Source organism: Epinephelus lanceolatus, chromosome 14, assembly GCF_041903045.1.
Source record: "Epinephelus lanceolatus isolate andai-2023 chromosome 14, ASM4190304v1, whole genome shotgun sequence".
NCBI lineage: Eukaryota > Metazoa > Chordata > Actinopteri > Perciformes > Serranidae > Epinephelus > Epinephelus lanceolatus.
The window spans coordinates 42,600,970-42,623,068 of NC_135747.1; the positions used below are offsets into that span (position 1 = coordinate 42,600,970).

Sequence of the window (22,099 nt, forward strand, 5' to 3'; positions counted from 1 at the left end):
GTCTACAAATGACCATTAAAAATAAAATACGTATACAAAAATAAGAATAGTGACAAAAACACGAATAAAAAAAATCAGAATAAGAATAAAAAATTGAATAATGATAGAAATTAAAAGAATAAAAATAAGGACAAGAACTAGAATAAAAAAATCAAAATTTAATTAATAATAAGAATGAGAAAAAATAGAATAGAATAAAATAAGGATAACAGTAAGAATAATAAGAATAAGAATAAGGACAAAAATTAGAATAAAAAATGTAATTAAAATAAAAATAAGAATGAGAAAAAAATAGAATAGAATGAAAATAAGGATAACAGTAAGAATAATAAGAATAGAATAAAAAATAAAGATAGAATAAAAATTACAATAAAAATAAGAATAAAAACACAGGAATAAGAATAAAAATAAGAAAAAGATTTAGAGTAAAAAATGAGAATTAAAAAAAATTAAAATTAAAAAAGAATAAAAATAAAATCTACTCTAAACTCAATTTACACTCGCGTAATCTCGCTTCTGATTGGACCCGAGCATCTATGACACGCCTTCGGGCGCATGCGCAGAGAAATCGCGGACTTCTTGTTTATGTTTAAATGAAATCAGCAGCGTTTCCTGAGGTGAATTTAACTCGTTAAGATGAATTATTACGGCCATCATGAGCTTAATTTGATCATTTAACGAGGATGTTTGTTTGCAAGTGACAAACAAATATCTGCCGCTGGTTTACGTTTAATATCGGTAAGTTTTGTTTAAATTAAGAGTTACGTTACACCGGGTGAGCATCATGTTAGCAGGTTTACCATTTTATATGTTAAGCTAGCTAACGCTAAAGTTAACGTCAGCTACAGTTAACGTTAGGACGAGGAAATACGCAGTTTTTTGAGTTTGTTAGCAAATTCAATTACAAACCGTCGCTTTAACATGTTCAGCTGCTGATGGGGAAAGTGTTGGTCGGGTAACGTTAACGTAGCAAACGGTCATCACCGTTGGTTAAGTTACGTTAACGCTAACTTAATGTTTATTGTTCAAATGTAACGTTCGGGTTGTCATTTAGGTCAGTAACGTAGGCATTATGTGGATAATGTGTGTAACTAGGCGTATTTAGTGGAGTGTAACTAATATTAGCTGTAAGTACATTTACTCAAGTAACGTTACTGTACAAATTTCAGGTACATGTCCTCTACTGGACTATTAACATTTTATGCAGCTGTGTACTTCTACTCTACTACATCTCAAAAGGGAAATATTGTTCTTTTTACTCCACTACATTTGTCTGACAGCTTTAGTTACTTTTTACGTTACAGTTCTTCACCCTGCTCCCGTCCATTGAAGGCAGTGTAGCTCCAGATTTGGTTTTAATTTACTTTCATAACTTTTAATCTGAGAGACTTTGAATACAGAACTCCTAAGTGTGGTTCAGAATTTTCACTGTGAGCTAATAATACTTTTACTTCACTAAAGGATCTGAATACTTCTTCCACCACCGCACATCACTCATCAGAACCAGTGTTGGCCAACTGTCACACGCTGCCGCACGTGTGAGTGTTAGTGTACAAAAGCAAACATGTTTTGTTTTCTTTCAGATTATTAATTTCATCACTGGTGCGGCTCTACATATTCATCTAGTCATGTTACCTTTGAGTGTGATGAGGCCTTCAAAGCCTGCCAAGCAGACGTCAGCTGCAGCATCAAAGATCAAAAATAAGATCCTCAGTGAGTCTGTCCCTCATTTGAGCGCATTTACAAACATATATATATATGTGCGTTTGTGTTGCACAACTGCATTATGCCATGAGAATATGTTAAATTAATACTGTGATGTTTCTTCTTGACCACACCAGACACCTCCTCCTTCTTCAAGGTCTCTTTGAAGACCAACAACAAGGCCTTAGCTCTGGCTTTGGAGGCCCAGAAGGAGAGGAGCAGGCAGCTGGAGATGCACGTGGTGTACCTTCAGAAACAAGTGGAGGCTCTGTGCTTCGAGTTGGCCACCAAGAAATACAAGCACAGGAAATTGGTAGGTTTGTTATTTGCTCAGATTTATGTAGCGTGACAGTAGCTGACATCAAGACCACAATTTCTGATCATATTAAATATTTGTTTTTCACAAACTATCTCAGAATTGTTGTTTGAGCTGATGCTGTTTTTCTCTCACAGCTGGTCATCTTGAAAACCCTCCACAGCAGCACGCTGCAGCACCTGGACATGGTGGCCGACCTGTTCCCTGACAGTGTAAGGATTCCTCTCAAGACGTATTAACAACTTTTGTTTCGTATGGCAAGTTTGAGATGTAGGGGGTGGATATGATCAAAGTTATACTCAAAAATAGCACCGCATCATCTTGTGTAGAGCCTTTCAATCAAGAACGCATACATTTATTTAAGCCACTGAGGAGTAAACGGGGAGAACTTGTTCGGACACATGTTCTGGGCAAAACAATAAACCAGTGTCCAATACGCAGTCGGTGCACTTGCTCACCTTAGCACAGGTAGAAAAAAACAGCTTAGTCCATATGATCACAGGTAACACTGCCAAGCTGCCACGCTGCCACACTGACACACTGACACAGTCAAAAAACTGTTTGCTTCCCCTTCACACACACCTCCAGCTCCTGACCTGGAGCTTACCTATATGCACTTCCTCTGCTAATGCTACACCCAGTGTTTGAACACAAAAACTACATATACATGCATATGGTCACCTGTATTATATAAACATAAAAAATAATTTGAAAAGACAAAAATTACATTACATCCAACATCTTGATTTGAAAATTTTACAGTATTTAAGTGAAATATCGACAATTTCATTCATCAAAAAGTCAAATGAATGTTTGTCCCAAGGAAACGAGAACTGTGGACCATGATAGCTCACAGAAAAATTGTTTTGGGATAATATTTTATTGAAGGATTGCCCATCTCCTCTGTGACATCTGAGGCGTAAATATGTATGTAAGCTTTGTTTAACCAGGTGATCTCATTGTTACAAGATCTCTTTTGAACTGGTTACAGAGGAGAGGAAACACACATAACAGAGCCAATCACACACGAGCAAATGCATACAAACAACATTGGCATCCAAAAAGAAAAGTCCAAAATTAAAGATTGGAATTATTATTATTATTATTATTATTAATTCATCCAGTGGGATCACACTCTAAAGTTTTAAAGTCCTTTGTAAGTCATTCACTTTGTTTGATGCAAAATAATATGATTATCATATATTAATTATGTCATGTGAAGAGTCAGGCACCTGGTCTGATGAACAGATGCTTCATATTTGAGAACAGAAGTGATGGCAGCTTTGTGTAAATGCTCGTGTGTAGTTCTTTTCTTGTTGCTAATAAGGACCAGCCTGCTTTTGATATTTATTATCAATATTCATTTGCTGTAATGAAAAGCAGGGCACAGTAGTTATCTGCAGCATGTTGTTTTAAAGCAATATGAGCAGCATATGAGAATGGGATATCTTCAAAGTCTAACACCTCATTTTCACACTGGTTTTTGTGTTAATCATTTCACACAGGTTGTAAAAGTCAGACTGCAGTCTTACCAAATTCACACATATTCATAAGACTGAAAGATAGTGGTAGAAAATACCTGGCAATATCAAATCATACTGAACATAAAGTAAAAAGTTACGCCTAGAACATAAACATAACGTTTCCAAGAGCACACAGCTGTAATAATAGGTGTTCAAAACTTTCTATTTTAATTTTCCAATGTGCTCTCTGTTCGTCTACATTCATTGTTTTCCTTCATTTGAGGTTTGACAGGCGATCATTTAATTACATCAACTGGTTGCACCATCTACTGCAGACTTCTGACTGGAGAATTAGACCCACCCACTGCTTATCTTGACAAACCAGCTAAATTTGCACTTTGATTTGCAGATTTTCTTAAGATCCTGTTAAATTTTGTACTACATTTGAATGGAAACCCAACTATCATCTGCGATTGTGACTGTATTTATTACCTGCAGGATCTTCCCAGACTATCTGCAGACAACGAGACCTCATCTGGTGACATTGACACAGAACATCTTGTAGTGGGAAGGTAAGTAAATACTGTACACAGATTGATAAGTGCTATGAACTTGGTTTTAGGTACCTGTGAGTGACATCTTTGTCTTTGTCTCGCTCCCCCTTTCCCCTCTCTAACTCCCATTATCAGTCTAACAGATCAGTTACCTCCTCAACCAGACGTTGCAGGGCGTTTGATGTGTCCCCTTGAAAAAGAAGCAGCAGACTTGCCTGAAATAAAATTTGGTGCAGATGTCTTCAACACTCAGAACAGACCCCAAAAGGCCACTGATATTTGCAGTGGTAGGGAGCTTTAGAATTTTTTGTGTTACTCATCATACGTCATCATATTTGTTGTTCACTGCCCTGAGATATTGACGTAGAATTCCCAGGAAATTAGTTATTTGTTTATTTTTCACAGATGCAGAGAAAAGGCGATCGAGCCAGCTCGTACAAGCCCCCCTGGCAGGAGCATCCCGTCCGTCCAGCAGACTCAGGGAAGAAGTAGAGAGGCTGTCAATGATGTTCTCTCAGTCTGGTTTTGACATGAATTCAATCCCCCTGCTTCAGAACAGTCAAACCCCCTCAGCTGAGAGCACATGTGAAAGACCCGAGCCATCTGTTTCCAGTGACGTTCACCTTCCGAGCAGCTCAGTTGTGGAACCAGAACATAGGAACAAACACGAGAAGACTGTGCTTCTGAATACAACTATGGAAATGACACTAAGTAATGCTGCTGAGATAGTCACCGTGGAAACCAAGGCCAAAAAAACAGGCCGCTTTGGCAAGCCGAAGGGTAAGAAGAATAAGGAACAAGCCTGTGGGTCGAGTGAGGCTGAAAATCCACAAGTGAAGAACTCTGAAGTTTCTCCTGCTGACACTTTGTTACAGACAGAAAGCAGTGTGCTAGATGATGTTACACACCCAGAGGTTACTGAGGTTATTCAGGCACCCAAAACAAAGAGTGGGAGTGTCCTCACCTCACGTATCCCGAAATTTAACAAGTCTGTAGCTAGCAACCATCAAAAAACAGCAAAGGACAAAGTTGTATCCCGTGACCATACCAAGTCAAAGACAGAGTCCCGTGAGACGCAGGATCTGGACGATTATTTCATGGATCCTGAAAATAAATTCTCAAAATCCGGCAAAGGTGTAAAATCACCACGAGAGAACGATACAGCAGAAGAGGCACAGTCCAAAATCACATGCAGGAGGACTAAGAGCAGGAACATGTCTTCAGTCAGCAGGAAAACGTTTGTCAGTTTGTCTCCGCTGTCGCATGAAAGTGAGAGCAGTCCGTCCAACATGGAGCAGGTCCACAGTGAAGTGGATGAGGGAGATAAGGGAATATATGAAGCATGCAGAGACCAAGAACCACCTGAAGAGTTCCTGTTTTGTGCAGATGAGGTCACACATCCAGAGTCGGAGCATGTGGGCAAAACACCACAGAGCAAACTGAACAACTCTGGTCAGAAGTCGAGATGCAGAGGGACATTTGTCGTCTCAGTTCCCAGGGACAGCACCTTATCAAACAGTGCATCAGTGGAAGTGAGCGCTGTAGAGCAGGACTTAATGTCTCCTACAGGTTCCTCCACCTGTGAGGCAGAAGCAAAGGATGTCCCTTTGAAACCATCAGAATCAAACCCACAGACACCGAGCTCCTGTAAGCGTCCCTGGCTCGCCACCCTGGATTCAGGAAGCCCTCAGGAGGATTTGAGCAGCAACGATAACCATGAAGCACTGCCGCTGGACCAAGACTGCACTTTAGAAACTGCGTTTCAAAAACCTAAAAAAGCCAGGAGAGAGGAAACGAGTCGATCCAGTAAGAAGAAAGCCGAGTGTGTTGATCATTTAAGTGACAGGAAAAAGAAGAATAAAAGCACCCGTAGCAACAGAAGAGTTAGATCTGAGGATGAAGCAGGTTATCTGGAGGACCACGGTGATGCCTCACCTCTCTGTGGTTTTGATGGCACTGAAAGAAACGAACAATTAGATGATTTACGAGTAGCAGAGTCACACTCTGACATCACTGAAGAGCACAACATCTTTGAACATTTATATGAGTCAAAGTCCAAGACGGCTCAGAATCCAAAAAGATGTAGGAAGGCGTCCAAGCTGCAGACACCCACAGAAACTAGAACCCCAAGAGAGACGTTTGTCGTCTGCAGGCGGAAAACTCAAGACAGTGTTTCACTAAATAACACGAGGACATCCAGTGTGTCACACAGTCACACGGTGGACATCAGTGAGGAGGTGCTTCATCAGAATCTAGGCGACCTGCTGACCGATGAGATACCACCATGGCTGGACATGGATGTCAGCGTTGCCGACACTGAAGTGGGCTCTTTACTCGCCACTCCCAGGAGGACGGCGTCAAGCAGGGCGGCAGTGATCGAGGAGCCTGCTGCTGTCACAACTGAAGCCTCTCCAGGTGAGGTTTCCTTTGATGTGTCTTTTTTTACTCTTACTAAATGTCTCGATAGACAGTCAGACTCCTGCGAAGTCTTCTATTGTCACATTTGTTCAGTTTTTCTGTATGGAAGCATTATGGATTCACCTGAGAGTGTTAGTGAGTGAGTCAGTTTTTCTGAATCAATTAGATTATTATCTCACAATTATGAGAGAAGTCTTCATGGAAAAAATTCTGTTCTTGTTTTTCTGAATTACCGACATAATCCTGTAAATTGTTGTTTTCTGCGTGAACAAGATTATTATCTTATTCAGAAAAACAGGCAGAATTTTTTCTCCATAAAAGCTTTTGTCGTAATTCTGAGGAGGGCTAATAATCTCATACATTCAGAACCTGAGCAGAAAACTTTAATGGAAACTTTTTACATAATTCTGAGATAAAAATCTTGTTAATACAGAAAAACAATTTTATTTAATTTATTTATTTTTAAGGAAAATCATCACGCTTCCATAGTTCTGCAGTGACAACATCAAGTAATGAAGTTAGGTGATACATTACAACCTTAATATCCACCATAAAATAATAATAATAATCAAACTAAGGAAATAACCAGCGAAAGACAATACTGTCAAATGTCTAATCTTAATATAGCAAACATCTATAATCAAACAACACTATCTATTATTGATTTAAAAAAAAACAGCTAAATATTAGGGGTGGGGATCTCCAGAGGCTCCACGATATGATATTATCACCATACTCATGATGGTACAATATTATTGCGAGCTTAAATATGTTCGATGTGCTGAGTATTGCAAAAAATGTATTGTAATATATTACCTTTTTTTTTTTTTTTCAACTGTAAATTATGTCCACGAAGGAAAACTGTGTCGCTATCAGTTTTATCTAATAAATTAAAGGTTTCAGCAAAATGTCTGAAGTGGACTGAAAAAGCAATTGATTTTATTATTCTAGTAGTTAATAATTTATATAATAAAAATATCAATACTTGGCACTGTGTGAGGATACGATATTAACACACAAAAATATAACGTTACTTTGCTATATTGATTTTTTCCCCCACCCTTAGTAAACACTGACAACAAATAGCTCCCACATCCTCAAAAACCCTTTGATTCATTAAAGAAAGCTGCTAAAATTCTAAATGTTAAATGTGTGGAGACCAGAACATTGTAAAAAAAAAAAAAAAAAAAAAAAAAATTAAGGTCTAAAATTGGGAACATTTTGTCCTAAATCAGGAACTATCTAATCAGAGACTAAGGACACAAGATTACAGATCTGACCAGACATTCACGGTCAGCTGTTGGTACTTGACAGTTTTTAATGATCTGCTTCTTGAATACATTTCAGTGGAAGAAAAAAGTAAAGTACTTGAAGTACTAGCTCACAGATAGTTTGGTGGTATAAACTCGTTTTTTGAGACATTTCTGCTTCCACGGCAATAAAAAGGAAGTGAAGGGATTTATTTTAACACACAGTTTAAAGAGGTTGACAGGATGGACTGTGTGTTATTCAGAGTAACAGATGTGGCTGTTGATTTTTTTTATTAAATACCACTGTTCAGTGCTGTGAGAACCAGATGTGAAGTGAATCAAATTTACCCACATTTAATGGTTGTCAAGGCAGAAATCTCAGAGAGATATATATTCTAAAATGGCAAAAATCAGCACAGCTGGATACCCAAACATATAAGTGAGCACATGTTGTCTTATAATGTGAGTGAACTGACACTTAAGTGTTGGAATGGCTGATTTTATTTCTAGTTTTTGTGTTGTAGTAAAGAGAAACCTGCAGTTAGTGTCTCTGTAAATGTGTTTTAAGTCTTTATTCCTTCATTAACTGAATCAGATTTATTGTGTTACAGCAGGAAGAGCGTTAATGTCACTGACCAACACCATTACAACCCCAGACAGTGAGAACGGAGGCAGAACCAGGAGACGAAAAGCTGCCATCAGCTACAAGGAGCCGTCCCTCAACAGGTGAGGACATCATGTTCATCATCTGTACCTACGACACTGTTTCAGTCCTGATTATACCGGAAAACAGCAGGAAATAATTGGTTCTATATCTTTTTTTTTTCTTCTGCAACAGCAAAATGAGGCGTGGAGATAAATTCACCGACAGCGAGTTTCTGAGTTCTCCAGTGTTCAAGGACAAAAAGAAAAAGAAGCAAAAGAAAACTGCAGCGACCCCCAAACTGGATCATCCGTTTTGATGGACTGATTATTCTTTTTCTTTTCTTTTATCTTGATTTATTTTAAGTTGGTTTCTTAATAAAGGCATGCAAAGACACAAACATGTTCTCCGGCAGCCATGTTTTGCAGATTAAAGCAGACAGATGTGTGTGTTCCTCTGCAGGATTCACCTTTCACATCACAAACACTGAAACTAATCTGTTCTGATAACCACTGCTGCTCTCATTCACTGTGTGTGGTTGGTAATGGTATGAGAGATTGACAGGGGGTTGGTCATGAATGATTCATCCCAGGCTGTTCACCTGAGACGTCTGTTCCACATCGCTGTCAAAGGCTTGTGTTGCCCAGGAAGGTTACCACATAGTGTCACTGCAGCCAACCATGTGTAGGATTATGTATCATCATGTGAACTGAAGGTCTGTGAGTGTGTTGACCGTCAGACAGAGTTGTGTGGTGAGTACTTGACTGTTGGATCTTCATAAAATATACTACTAACTGTTCTTTATTTCTCTGCACATTAAAATTTATGTCTGCACAGGAGAGATGGATTCAGCTTCGGATGTGTTGCACTTGAGTTTTTAAAGTGGACTTGTTTTACTGGACAGTCGACATATTTGTTGGTAACTCTCCATGTGGGAACAACAAAGTGTCAGGTTCATGTCCTGTCTATGTCGCAGCAGTAAATCAACCCCTTTATTGTTTAGTTTTGTTATGGTGTGTGAAAGTAGCCTTCCTTCCCACCAGTGCATTTGTTTTTACTGGATTTGCCTGTTACTCACAGGGTCCCCACAGGTCTTTGGAATCCTTTAAAGTTTGTGAATTTAAAGGGAAAAAATCATGGCCTTGAAAGTTACAAAAAGATAAAGAGACAGGTCATTGAAAGTGCTTGAATTTATGTATTTTGTACAAGAATAAAAAATTGAACTAACCCTGATCAGTGTCTCAAACTATTCAGTTCAACCTTATTGTATTCCAACTCGCATTTGTGATTGTATTTCTTTGATTATGTATGTATGCATACTATCATGCATCTCTGAATCTATATTTATCTGTAGCAACATTACTTGAAATAAGGGGTAGGTCAAGATAAGTGCATCACTTCTACCTACTCCTTTTCAAACGCTAAATATTTACCTCTGTTACTATGATTGATTTTTTGTTGTTTTTTGTTTTTCTTGTATGACTGATTACCTTATTGATCACCTACATTTTGTTCTATTTTATCTATGTTCGAAATAAAGATTAAAAAATATATATATATATATAAAGCTCAATATCACAAATCACAATTTGCCTCAGAGGGCTTTACAGCATATGACATCCCTCCATCCTTTGGACCCTCACAGCTGATCAGGAAAAACTCTCCAAAAATCCTTTTAATGGGGCAAAAAAGTGATGGAAACCTCAGGAAGAGCAACTGAGAAAAATATTAAGATGTTCTTTTTTTTTTTTTTTCAGGGGTCCTACATTTAAAAAAGCGAGATTCATTCAGAAAATGGAGGCACGGCAGCTGAAAAGAGACGTTCAGGCTCTTATGTAAGTGAATATCTGCAGCCTGTTGGGGAAAAAAAAAACACATTACAATCACAACTCATTGATTTTTCTCTCTGATCTGAACAGTGGTGATTACATTGGACAGAAACTCAGAGAAAATTCTTTTGATCCAAAAGGGAAGGGGACCTCCACGATGCTGGATGACCTGGTAACAACATGAGATAGTTTGTGTCTAGAGCAGTGGCGTAAGGTAGTCATGAAAGGCCCTTTAGTGCACGCTATCGTGCATCTGTCATCTTGTCACATGATCAGAGACCTGACAGTGGATAACATTAACATACTGCAATCATCGTTGCATATCTGTATCACAAAAAAATACCAAAGAAAATTAGAAATTATTCATTTAACAATTCCAAGGTTATTTTGAATAAGCATATAATTTTGTGATAGATGTTGGTGGAGACGTTTCCCTTTTTGAAGGGCATATATTAAATTAGATTCAATTTTATTCTAATCTAATCTGACATATGTCTTTAATGGGGCAAAAAAGTGGTGGAAACATCAGGAAGAGCAACTGAGGAGGGATCCCTCTCTCAGGATGGACAGACGTGCCATAGATGCCGTGCTGAGTCCTTGAATTTGATGTTCAAGAAGGCGTGGGAACCTCCAGTCATCATCCTGGCAAATGGCCTGTTTTTAATTTAATGACAGTTCTTCTTTGAACACATATTTCAAAGGTGGCAATAACTCATAAGGGCTCATTCTCCACCCAACACATTGTTCTCTCTATGGGCCCCCACCTTACGGGCCCTGCGACCGCACTCTGTATTTACGCCCCTGCTCTGGAGCTACGATGAGTCTGTGTTAAAGGTCTAGTGTGAAGGATTTAGTGACATCTAGTGGTCAGGTTGCAGATCACAACCAACTGAGACTTCTCCTTTGTGCAAAGTGTGACGGGAACTACAATGGCTGACGCAAAAAATGTGAATTACCCTGTCAAGAACCAATGTTTGGTTTGTGCATTATGGGCTAGGAACATAGCGGACTCTGTGGACCCGCTCCATATGTAGATATAAACTCTCATTCTAAGCTAATGAAAGTCATGAATGTTATATCTTATTTCTGACAACAGATGCCTCTGAATGCTTCACACTGGACCTGAAACTGTGAACATCAGTGGATAGATGACACAATGAAGCAGCAGAGGTGTACAAACAAAATAATGTTTGTAACTAATGTTACAGGCTCACTATGACCTGGCCATCAGTGTTGCCCTGTGGTGGTTGGACAGAGAAGAGGGACGGGACATGCTGGACAGAGACATCATGTAAGCTACTTGTCTTTTAGTAGAGGTGGAAGACAAACTTGAATCTGTTGTTATAGTAAAAGTAGTACAGTGTTATACGTAAATATCCTGCATTCAAAATCTTATTATCTTAAAGTTCACAGGTGTTGCCATCAAAATGCACTTACAGTTCTAAAAGTAAAATTACTCATGCAGAATAATTATAGCTTATTGAGTCGCCCCCTAGGGGCCACTTTTCAACAACAAATCATGTCAAGATTTTACTGTAGTAAAAGTACAAAAGTATTTGCAGCAAAATATAGTTAAAGCTCCATCATATCAACATTTCTAAAGTGACGTAGCTCTGATTACATGTATATGAGCTGAGTTCTCATCAGGAGGTGGAGAGGATGGTGGACGGCGTGAGACCTAGATGTGACAGCAGCAGATCACTGTGATCACCAACAAACAACAAATCTAGTCCTTTTTAACGAATGGACTGGACATTTCCAGATGTGTTTGTAGCAGCCAAACATGATCTGTCCAAACCTGATCCAAGTTGTTTTTGTGCCTAAACATAACCACATGTTCCCACAGAGCTGTCACAACATAAAACTGAAACCTGAAATGTAAAGAGGCGTAAAGTTTCAACAAACCAGCTTCTTATAAAACGTACTATTCAAACATATCCATGGTTTGCAGAGACGTACATTTGTTCTGGTGACTGGGTTCATTTGTGTCTCTAAATGTCAGAATGGTGTCACTTGTGTTGGAACTAGCTGTGCTGTCACACTGTGTGAGGAAACAAGGTGACATTAAAAATGTAAGAGGTTAAACAGCACTTGACAGGTTTATATTTAGACACTGAGAGGGATGATGGCTGACCCGTGGCAGGTGACCATCTCCTGGAGGCCCCTGACCTGGGTAGAAATACTCATCTGGGTTCTTTGGCTGTGGAGTTGCTCTAAATGAAACTTTCCTCTTTACCACAGCGGAACAACAAGCAGCGCAGGAAGTGCCAAGTACCCAAATCGCTTAGAGCGGGAGGCCATGATCCTGTCGTCCTTCGCTGGGATAATCATGGTAGGTGTCATCGGTACAAGAATGCAGCTTTGATTAAAGCCTGATGACCCAGTTAAGTTTGAGTTACCTAAGGCCAAAGAAGGAGCATCTATATTTGGGTATGGGCTCAGCTGGGGAAGTCAAACATGAGAATCTGTCCATTGTTTTTTAGTTGCTTGTTTCTAACCTCTGCAGTGTTTCTTTGTTTCAGAACAGCCTCCCAGTGGAGGAGATCTTGGCTCTGTACAGGTGTAAACCAGCTGCTTCGTATCCCAACCAGCAGTCCAAGGTATCAGAATATCCTGGCTCAAATTTTAGTCTCATACTCAGATGTAACAGATACACTATGCGTCTTAATTTTTTGGTACATATTTGTAGTACATCATTTTGGTAATAGGAACTTTTTTTAACCGCAGGGCATGATTGTGTACCCCTTCACTCTGTCCTACCATCCCTTCGCCATGCTTGGCTCTTACAAGGCTGTGCACCACTCCAAGAAGCACAGTAAGTGTGTAGACATGTTGTCTGGTGTCATCTGGTGTGTGATGGTGCCTTCTGAAATGGGTTGGGCTGAGTGTGTCTGAGAGACTCACAGATGAGGCACGAATCCACGGTTAAAATAACTAGTCCATACCCATTGAGTGCACTGTTGCCCACGTACAGTTTCACATGGTGTGTGTTTGGGATACAGGTCATAGGAAATTGCAGATTAAATAGTCAACTGAACCCATTAAAGGCGCTGTATGTAAGAATGTGGCCAAAACGGTTACTGCACTCAAATTCAAAATACTGCCGCGAGTCGTGTCCGCCCCCCCTCCCCTACAGATTCGAGGTTGACTGATTTGTTTGCTCACGGGCGGCTGCCGTGGCAGGGCCGCGTCGTCGCTTCCTTGATCTTCGGTTTTCCAGCGGACCATTCGAGCAAGTCTGGCTTCTCTGCTGCTAACACTGCTGCCGGGATACAGCTGAGGAGGAGCCGGCTGCTAATGCTATGTACCAGGACACTGCTAATGCTGCTTGCGTGCTGCTGTAGCTCAGTCGTAACTGTAACTGATGCTGAGACTCTACTGACTGCGTGACTGGTAGACGGCGGTGGGTGGCGCAACAGGCCAAAACACAAATTCAAAACATAAACATGATTTGCAGACTGTAAAAAATTTTTTAAATGCGAATATTCTGGCTGTACTATTGTTGTCGGTGAGATCAGTATGTTATATGAACATTATTCCTTAGTCTCTGTGACATATTAGGAGGATTTTATGACTATTTGCTTTAGATTTCTTACATATAGCTCCTTTAAGAAGAGCAATGTATTCAGACAGAGCTTTTGTGAATTTGATAGTACGATTGCTTTATTGAAAGTACAGTAGATTGACCACATCAGTGAGTAGAAAAACGTGGGACAGACAGAATGACTGACTGACAGAATGACACACTGACAGTTTCTGTGATTATGTACAGCATACCATACCATGACTTAGTCATACCAAACATTAGAAACAACACCAACATTGGTCCACAGGGGGAGCCACAGCGATCGGTCGCTCTCTAGCGCCCCCATTTTGTTTGATGGGGTCAATAATGGAGGGGTCCCCTCAGATTATGTGTGGTCATATGCCTACAAAGTTGCGTGGTGATGGGTGAAACCCTTGAGATGTTATACACCTTTATGTGATGAGCCACGCCCTCCGCAATATTCATTGCCTTATAGAAGCTCAGTTTTAGTAAGTTTTCCAACTTTTGCCAAGAGGGAACTTTAGATATTGGTCCCTAGATTATGTTCACCCAGTTTCATGCAGATCGCTCAAACTTCCTAGGAAGAGATCCATTTGAAGTGTTTTTCAAAAAATTCAAAATGGCAGAAAATCTATATAAGCGGAAGTTATGGGTTCTTGAGGCAAATGTGTTCCTCATGAGGAGAGGCATCTCTGTGCAAAGTTTCATGTCTCTACCACATACGGGGCATGAGATATGCCCATTCAAAGTTTGACATTTCAATGGGTTGCTATAGCGCCCCCCTTTGGCCAATTGATGTAATATTGCTTCATTGGCATCCTCCCATGACCCTCTACCACTGTGCCAAATTTCACATGGATTGACCAAGTCAGTGAGGAGAAAAACGTGGAACAGACACACACACAGAGGTTTCATCATTATACAGTGGTGGAAAAAAGTTTTCGGACACCCCATGCATTTGTGAAATATTGCATTAAGAATCACTCTTAGGTCTTCAAGTGCAATTTCTTTTAGTACAGTCACAGCCAAAATACTAAATAAATCCTAAAAAAGCCATTAAAAACTTAAAATTGATTGGTTCCATAAAAATACATAAGAAATTTTGAGTATTGGGTCATTTTGGTACCAGTGATGAAGGTCGTTCTTTTTACTAAAAGACACAATTTTTGTTGCCAAGCTTCGTGTCTACATAAAGCCAGCACATTTGAAAGTTCTTCAGACACAAAAATGGCTAAAACAAGGAACCTAACGCAGGAAACACGCCTGAAGATAAAGCTTCTCAGCCAGGAAGGGTACAGCTGCCGCCAGATAGCCAGGAAGTGCAGATGCAGTCCTTCAGCAGTTGGATACACTCTGCAGAAATACAGACGAACCAACAGCTTGGAAGACAAACCAAGATCTGGGCGTCCAAAGGTTTCTTCAGCAAGAAATGACCGCATCCTGATCCGCATGTGCAGGCAAAACCGCCGAATGACATCACAGGAGCTTCAGCAGCAGTGGTCAAACCAAACTGGTGTCCAGTGTTCCACCCACACTGTACGTGGCCGACTTTTAGATCATGGCTTAAGGTCCTACAAGGCTATCAAGAAGCCCCTGATCAATGAGAGACAGAGGTTAGCCCGGTGTCGTTGGGCCCAGGCACACAAGAACTGGACAGCCAGGAACTGGAAGAAGATTTTGTGGTCAGATGAGTCCAGTTTCCAGCTTTATCTTCCTCCTACTAATGTGAGGGGATGCAGAATGTCAGGCGAAGCATTATCTCCAGCATGTACAGTACCTACTGTCAAGCATGGTGGAGGCAGTATCATGGTTTGGGGATGCATGAGTGCTGCTGGTGTTGGTCATCTCACTGTCTGTGATGGCACATTGAACTCTACCAAGTATTGTACCATTCTCGAAACCCACATGCTCCCTTCTGCGCGTGCACTGTTCCGTCAAGGTGAAAACTGGATGTTTCAACAAGATAATGGCCCTTGCCACACATCCAAGGCCAGTAGAACTTGGCTGCAGGAGCACAGTATCCAGGTCTTAGAGTGGCCAGCTCAATCCCCGGACATGAGCCCCATTGAAAATCTGTGGTGGATTATCAAAAGGTCTGTTTCAAAGCATAAACCAAAGAATTTAGAAGAATTAAAAGCAGTAATTCAAGAAGAATGGGACAAGATTACTCCTCAACAGTGTGAAGGGCTCGTGGGGAACATGCCAGCCAGGATTAGAGCTCTACTACGTGCCAATGGCAGGACTACTAAATATTAATTTGATGATGTGATGGTTTATTTATTTTTTGTTCAGTTTTGAACACATTCTCTGTTATTGATACCGACAATGTTGAGAACCGACATATTGAAACTGTCAAGAATTTAGTTTTGTTAGTTTTGTTAGTTTTTCTTGAACAATAAACAAAAAAATATAATTTGTATTTGTTTGTATCTGTCTAATGCAGCCACACCTTTTGAAACACAAAAAAGATTTTTCCACAAATATTTCATGATAATATTTGAGATTGTGTAAAATTATAAGGGTGTCCAAAAATTTTTTTCCACCACTGTATAGTAAGATAGTGGTTTTATTTATTTATTTATTTTTAAATATCTTTGTCTCTTTGTCTGTGTTTGTGTGTGTGGTGTAAGCTTTGCAAAGAAAGAACAAAATGATTAACATTAAATCCAACACCTCAAGACACGTTGTGTACAATAGTGAAAGAAAATCAGAAAAATTTAAAGCTGAGGAGCTGAGCAGCAGCTTTACAACTCGATGTGCTTCAAAGCTTTGGAAACAGCAGATGAACTGGACCTCTGTTGGAACCACTGATGTCATACATGTGTACATTAATTCAAAGTCATGTCTCACAGATCAAAAGTTGAAAAGATGGCTGTCTGAGAGGGCGAAGGTGAGTGCACCGTCTGGACGAGCGTCAGCATCAACGTCTTCCTCCTCGTCTCACTCCTTCCTCAGTGTGAGTAGCCACAGACAGCCTCCTCCTGTCTGCAGTAATAATCGCTAATATTATTTTAATCCAGAATATTTCAGAGGAAAATCTGAACAATAATGGGAAAACAGGATGAGACTTAATCTGGTTTCCTTTGTGATAAAAGCCATGACAGATTTCAGAGCTGTGCATGTGTGAGACAGGCCTCTGCTGCCCCCCTGTGGATGAACAGACAACATGTTTCTTTAATGCCTCCTCTCCTCTGTGTCTCTCTCAGGACAGCAATGGCTGCAGAGGGGAGAGAACTGAGCATTATGAGGGCTCACTGGAGTCTCTGCGCGACTGACGTCAACCTCATCATAGACTTTATATCTACAGTATTTTATTGAGGAGTGAAGTGTCTGACTGCTGGAGCTTCTCGCTCTATACTGTCACTCTGACCATCTTTAAACTTCAGTCATCAAACTGATTCAATAAAGACATTTTCTGACACTTTACATTTGTACTCTACATTTCATAAAGAAGTATTGTACTTTTTATTTCACTACTTTTATACGACAGTTTCAGTTACTAGCAGTGCCGTGCACAGACATTTTGCAGGGCAGGTGCTCAGTTGGAATAAAAGCACATCCCTTCCACAATTTTATTTTGCATGCACAAAAAAACGTGCGCACACAAAGTTTCTATCTGTCAGCACCAGAGGATTTCTTGAGTTTGAGGCCGAAGGACATACAGAACATTTGTTCACAGAGCTGAGCAGGGAAATGTCTGTCCAACTTACATATGAGGTGTTTAAACATCTGTACTGTTTACACTCAGCAGCTGCTACATTCACTTTCTACATTTATCATGACCAGTGTCACACTGTGCATGCTTTAATGATCTGTAAAATAAATAACATCAACACATCCTGGAAAATTGGAAAATGCTGTTGCTGGAATAAATAAAATAATAAGCCAACCAATCAACCTTCCAAACTTTAAAGCAGGCCTGTGTTCAGCTGCATCGTTAAGGCTAAGTCTTGTCTCCTCTCCTCTCCTCTCCTCTCCTCTCCTCTCCTCTCCTCTCCCCTCCCCTCCTCCTTTCTTTTTCCTTTCTAGTCACATGCTGAAACTATCTTCTAAATCCGCTTTACACGTTGTTAAAGAATCTCAGAGAACAGAAACAAGCAGCACTAGCGCTCCTCCTCTCCTCCTCTGCGCTCTTTACACAGCACAGCTCCAAACTGCATGACATTTTTATTATTATTATTTAAATTAATTATCAGAGACGTAACGTGGGAGACACAAATCTGGCAGAGAGTTGGAGGGAGATGGAGTGATTCTACGCCAGACTATCTTACCTGTTGTTGAGATTAATGCTGGGTTGTTGCCTAAGTTAGACTGGCTGTATTGAGATATTTTAATAGTGGTTTAATTTCACAACAAACAGGTTTGAAGTTATTATTTGTGAAAATGTAGAATGCCTCTCTGTAAAAGCATGTTGCTGATGTCACCTCCTCCTCTGCGTGTTCTCACATGTTCGATGCCAGTGTGTCTCAGTGTGGACAGGTTGTGTTTGAATGAGTTAAAATACACAGCCACAGAGTTCTTCTGGTCGGGTCTTGAGAGCACATGTTGTTTTTCCTGTACTCTGAGCCACAAGGACATTTGATTATGTATATGACAGTCTTTGTGTTTCAAGTAATGGTGGGAATGTTATGCTAGGTTGGTCAGCAACTTCCTGTTTACATATTTGATTGCTTCTGATTGGACCGTGCTGCAGATGTCTCCTTCCAACCAGTGGGAGCTGATTTAGTAACTTGGTGGTGTGAAACTAGTTAGTAGTTACCAAGAGCTTTGGAAGAGCTCTTTGTTCAAATTCAAGCCAAACCACATGATTGATAATAAATAATAATAAAGCTGGATTATTTATTATGTTAATATAAATGGATATTCACATATTCTATTGAGATTTTTCAGCTACATCTGTTTCCAACTTCAACAAACAGTTAGAGAGCGTGTTGTTTTGTGATGACCTCTGACATTCTGCATGCAAAGATTAATCCACCTGATGAAGGATTAGTGGATGAAACGTCTCTCTGATGTCCATATCAATAAAGAGGGCACAGTGGGTCAGTAATTTGCCTGCTAGGACTTTTGCATTGATGATTCAGGGATTTTTGTTCTATGCCCAGGATCAAGACTTTTGGCAGAGATGCCAGCGTGTTAAATCCCTGCTCATTGAAAATACAGCTAAAGAGGGATCTGCTAACCCTTTGATTGAGGTTTATAAAGCGGGGCTCGGGCGCTGCTTTGTGAGACCACCATTTTTCAGTGGGTGACTGGCTCCAGCACTCTTTGCAGGATGAGTAGTAAGGTATGTATTCTGTTTAGAATCATCTTCATAAGCCTGGGAACAAATTTGAACCTGTAGGTCAGTGCAGTGCGGGGCATACTGGGGACAAATAGTCTCTAAAAATTCAGATTTCTTCAGAAAAGGCAGGTCCTGGGTGTGAAATGAATTGTGCAAAAGTAAGAGGAAGGCTGCTGTAAGGATTTATTAAAACTGGTATTAACTGACCAACAGTTAAAGCTCTCTTAAACTTATTTAATTGGCTTCATGTTGGAGAAAATGTGCAAACAGGAACAGAAAAACTGGATTTAATAATAATTTAAATCACATAATGTCTAGCTCACACAGCAGGGGCATGATACATCCTGCAACAGCTATATATTTAGAATACTTCAGATTATTTTGAGCTTTAATCTCGCCCTGCTTCTCTTCTGAACTCAGATCACATTTTATGAGGACAGAAACTTCCAGGGCCGCTCCTATGAGTGCGACACCGACTGCCCTGACATGCACCCCCACTTCAGCCGCTGCAACTCCATAAAGGTGGAGAGCGGCTGTTGGGTGCTGTACGAGAAGCCCAACTACACCGGCTACCAGTACGTTCTGACCAGAGGAGAGTACCCAGACTACCAACGCTGGATGGGCTACAATGACACCATCCGCTCCTGCCGTACCTTCTCCTATGTGAGTGAATATTTCATTTCACATATTTTGTTTTGTCTTCAAGTTTTTGTTTCTGTGAAGTGTGTGGGGCCCCTTTTTTAACTTTAGATATGTTCTGTTACAGATTAAAGATGCAAGAAAACAATATTCAGTGACTGAGCAGCAACTTGCTGTATGTGTTTTATGTTGTTTGTTTCTGAGTGCCTCAGTTTGTGCTTCAGTCTGTTCTCTGTACTTTTCTGTGGGCATAAGAAAAAGAACAGCAATATATAGTTTATTTAGTTTTTTGCTCATCTTCCTACCAAAAATAAACTTCCACGAGATACTAAACTAAGTGGAGATAAGTGATTTGTCTGCATTTCATTTGTAGAATAAATAATGAAATCCACTGATTGATGGTCAGGTGTTGAAAAAGCTTGAAATTCCAAATTTAAATGTTAATTTTAGGCAAACGATTGAAGGATATTATCATTAGAAGATTATATCCTTCAATCTTTTGCCTAAAATTAACTTCTAAATTTGGAATGAAGGATATAGTCTACTACTCTCTTATAACCTTTATTTTTTTGTTTCATGTTGACATTTAAATATGGAATTCTCTAACATTAACATTTAAATTTGATTTTTGATATGACAGATATAGTTTTAGCAGATTTTATCCTTCATTCTTCTGCATGAGATTAACGTTTAAATTTGGAATGAACAATATAATCTACTTTTCTTTATATTCTTTATCCTTTTGTTTCAGGTTAACATTTAAATTTGGAATGAAGGACATAGTTTTAGTGGATTGAATTGAAATGAATATTTCAATTTGGGAAGAAATCATTACATCCTTTATTTTTTTGTTTAAGATTAACATTTAAATTTGGAATGAAGGATATAATCTACAAATGATTATATACTTCATTTCTTTGCCTAAAATAAGCATTTAAATTTGGAAAGACGGATACAGTCATCAGTTTATTCTTTGCTTATGACTAACAATTAAATGTGGAATGAAGGATATGATCTATTGATGACTGTATCCTTCATTCTTTCATCTAACATTAACAGTTAAATTTGGAATGGATATAATCATAAGCATTAGATTAACATTTAAATTTGGAATGAACATTATAATTTTCTTTATATTCTTTCGTTTTAGGTTAACATTTAAATTTGGACCTTATGTCCTAACCCAGACCTGATACAGTCAGTAGATTCAGGACAAAATAAACTAGAAGAACGTTCTGGTTAAAGAAACACTTGAGACACACATGGAGGGCTGTGGAGAAGAAACTTCCTCCTCTAACTTTGTATTTCACCCCACTGTGTGTGTCCAGACCAGCGAGGGGCCCTACTGCATGCGCATCTACGAGCGTCCCAACTTCCAGGGTCAGATGATGGAGTTCAGCGACGACTGCGAGTCAGTGCAGGACCATTTCCGCAGCCGGGACATCTACTCCTGCAACGTCATGGACGGCTACTGGACCCTGTACGAGCACCCCAACTACCGCGGCCGCCAGTACTTCATGAGGCCCGGAGAGTACCGCAAGTTCAGTGACTGGGGGGCCACGTGCGCCGCCACTGGGTCCTTCCGCAGAATCACAGAGTTTTAATCAGGAATCTCTCTTGATGCTATTGATTTTATTTTCAGTTTCACCAAAAACACTCATTTCCTCCTCTGAATGGCATCTATTTGTGGTAATGTTAATAAAATATGTGGTACAATAAGGAGTGGAATGTTTTCATTGGGCTCCCATACAGAAATATGATATGGTTTTAAATAACAAAATAAATGAATCTATTGTAAACTATCTTCTCTGTGCTTGTTAAATATTTTGGTATTGACTGGTTTAACTACCTGGCTCATTAAAAAAGGAGAATGGGCAGAAATAAACGGCCATAACAGAATCAAACTACCATTCTTTGATGCTTCATAATTATTTCCATCATTTAAATCTGATCATGAATACGTTAATTTCTTGTTTACTTGTTAATTTAGTATTTATTTATCTTTAAGAGGCATTTTGTGTTTATGAGATTCACATTGTGGGGCACTCAAATAAGTTTATTTTCCTGTATTTCAGTCACGTTCCTCCACACTGAATGACAGGAAGCTTCAACAGAGACAATGGGGCTACTATTCACACTCATTCATGTGTTCCCGGCTGTAGTACAGAACATATTTACACAACACATTGTTTATGGTTATTCATTCATATTTCTATCTGCTCATCTTTACATAGATTTTCAGTTTCTTACACACTGTATGAACACATTAAATCCAGCCCATGTAAAACAAACAGAGGATGGTAAAAGCATTGACTGTTCCAGCACCTGCCCACACTGCGGCTCGTACTAGAAGCTGCACAGTGTCTGTTGCGTCTAACAGAGGAGGACGTGGCAAATAGGAAGAGGAAGACTCCTGTAGAGTCTCTGCTGACACCGGGCCTCATGTGAATAA

General features: G+C 39.7%; 3 protein-coding genes across 5 annotated transcripts; all 3 read left to right on the top strand.

Annotated features, from left to right (window-relative positions):
- The first annotated feature begins 284 nt into the window (after positions 1–284).
- Positions 285–9,581, top strand: sgo2 (shugoshin 2). 2 transcript variants are annotated; one of them, XM_033614867.2, is made up of 9 exons: positions 285–738; positions 1,584–1,713; positions 1,842–2,017; positions 2,158–2,232; positions 3,982–4,055; positions 4,173–4,324; positions 4,443–6,452; positions 8,320–8,431; positions 8,544–9,581. In XM_033614867.2, exons 2-9 carry the CDS (start codon positions 1,629–1,631, stop codon positions 8,665–8,667), a joined length of 2,808 nt encoding a protein of 935 aa, XP_033470758.1. In that variant the 5' UTR covers positions 285–738; positions 1,584–1,628; the 3' UTR covers positions 8,668–9,581. The 2 variants fall into 2 exon arrangements, with proteins under 2 accessions (XP_033470758.1, XP_033470750.1); XM_033614859.2 differs by having other exon boundaries at positions 288–738; positions 8,317–8,431.
- Positions 8,981–17,150, top strand: c9h2orf80 (chromosome 9 C2orf80 homolog). Its single transcript, XM_033614887.2, has 9 exons — positions 8,981–9,100; positions 10,106–10,183; positions 10,268–10,349; positions 11,386–11,468; positions 12,419–12,509; positions 12,700–12,777; positions 12,905–12,992; positions 16,577–16,680; positions 16,931–17,150. Exons 2-9 carry the CDS (start codon positions 10,143–10,145, stop codon positions 16,997–16,999), a joined length of 636 nt encoding a protein of 211 aa, XP_033470778.1. The 5' UTR covers positions 8,981–9,100; positions 10,106–10,142; the 3' UTR covers positions 17,000–17,150.
- On the top strand, positions 10,043–21,251 carry LOC117251597 (gamma-crystallin M2-like). Of its 2 annotated transcripts, none has more exons than XM_078174742.1 (3): positions 10,043–10,060; positions 19,429–19,671; positions 20,976–21,251. In XM_078174742.1, the coding sequence occupies exons 1-3, from the start codon at positions 10,043–10,045 to the stop codon at positions 21,249–21,251; spliced, it is 537 nt and encodes a 178-aa protein (XP_078030868.1). The 2 variants fall into 2 exon arrangements, with proteins under 2 accessions (XP_078030868.1, XP_033473949.1); XM_033618058.1 differs by lacking the exon at positions 10,043–10,060 and adding an exon at positions 19,000–19,011.
- Positions 21,252–22,099: the final 848 nt, after the last annotated feature.

Bases quoted from the DNA above. Each gene is read 5' to 3' on its own strand.
- sgo2 (XM_033614859.2), top strand. From the start codon at position 1,629: ATGTTACCTTTGAGTGTGATGAGGCCTTCAAAGCCTGCCAAGCAGACG. The intron at 2,018-2,157 runs GTAGGTTTGTTA...TTTCTCTCACAG, and splicing joins AATACAAGCACAGGAAATTG to CTGGTCATCTTGAAAACCCT. The intron at 4,056-4,172 runs GTAAGTAAATAC...TCCCATTATCAG, and splicing joins GAACATCTTGTAGTGGGAAG to TCTAACAGATCAGTTACCTC.
- c9h2orf80 (XM_033614887.2), top strand. From the start codon at position 10,143: ATGGAGGCACGGCAGCTGAAAAGAGACGTTCAGGCTCTTAT. The intron at 10,184-10,267 runs GTAAGTGAATAT...TGATCTGAACAG, and splicing joins AGAGACGTTCAGGCTCTTAT to TGGTGATTACATTGGACAGA. The intron at 12,993-16,576 runs GTAAGTGTGTAG...CATGTCTCACAG, and splicing joins GCACCACTCCAAGAAGCACA to ATCAAAAGTTGAAAAGATGG.
- LOC117251597 (XM_078174742.1), top strand. The intron at 19,672-20,975 runs GTGAGTGAATAT...GTGTGTGTCCAG, and splicing joins CCTGCCGTACCTTCTCCTAT to ACCAGCGAGGGGCCCTACTG.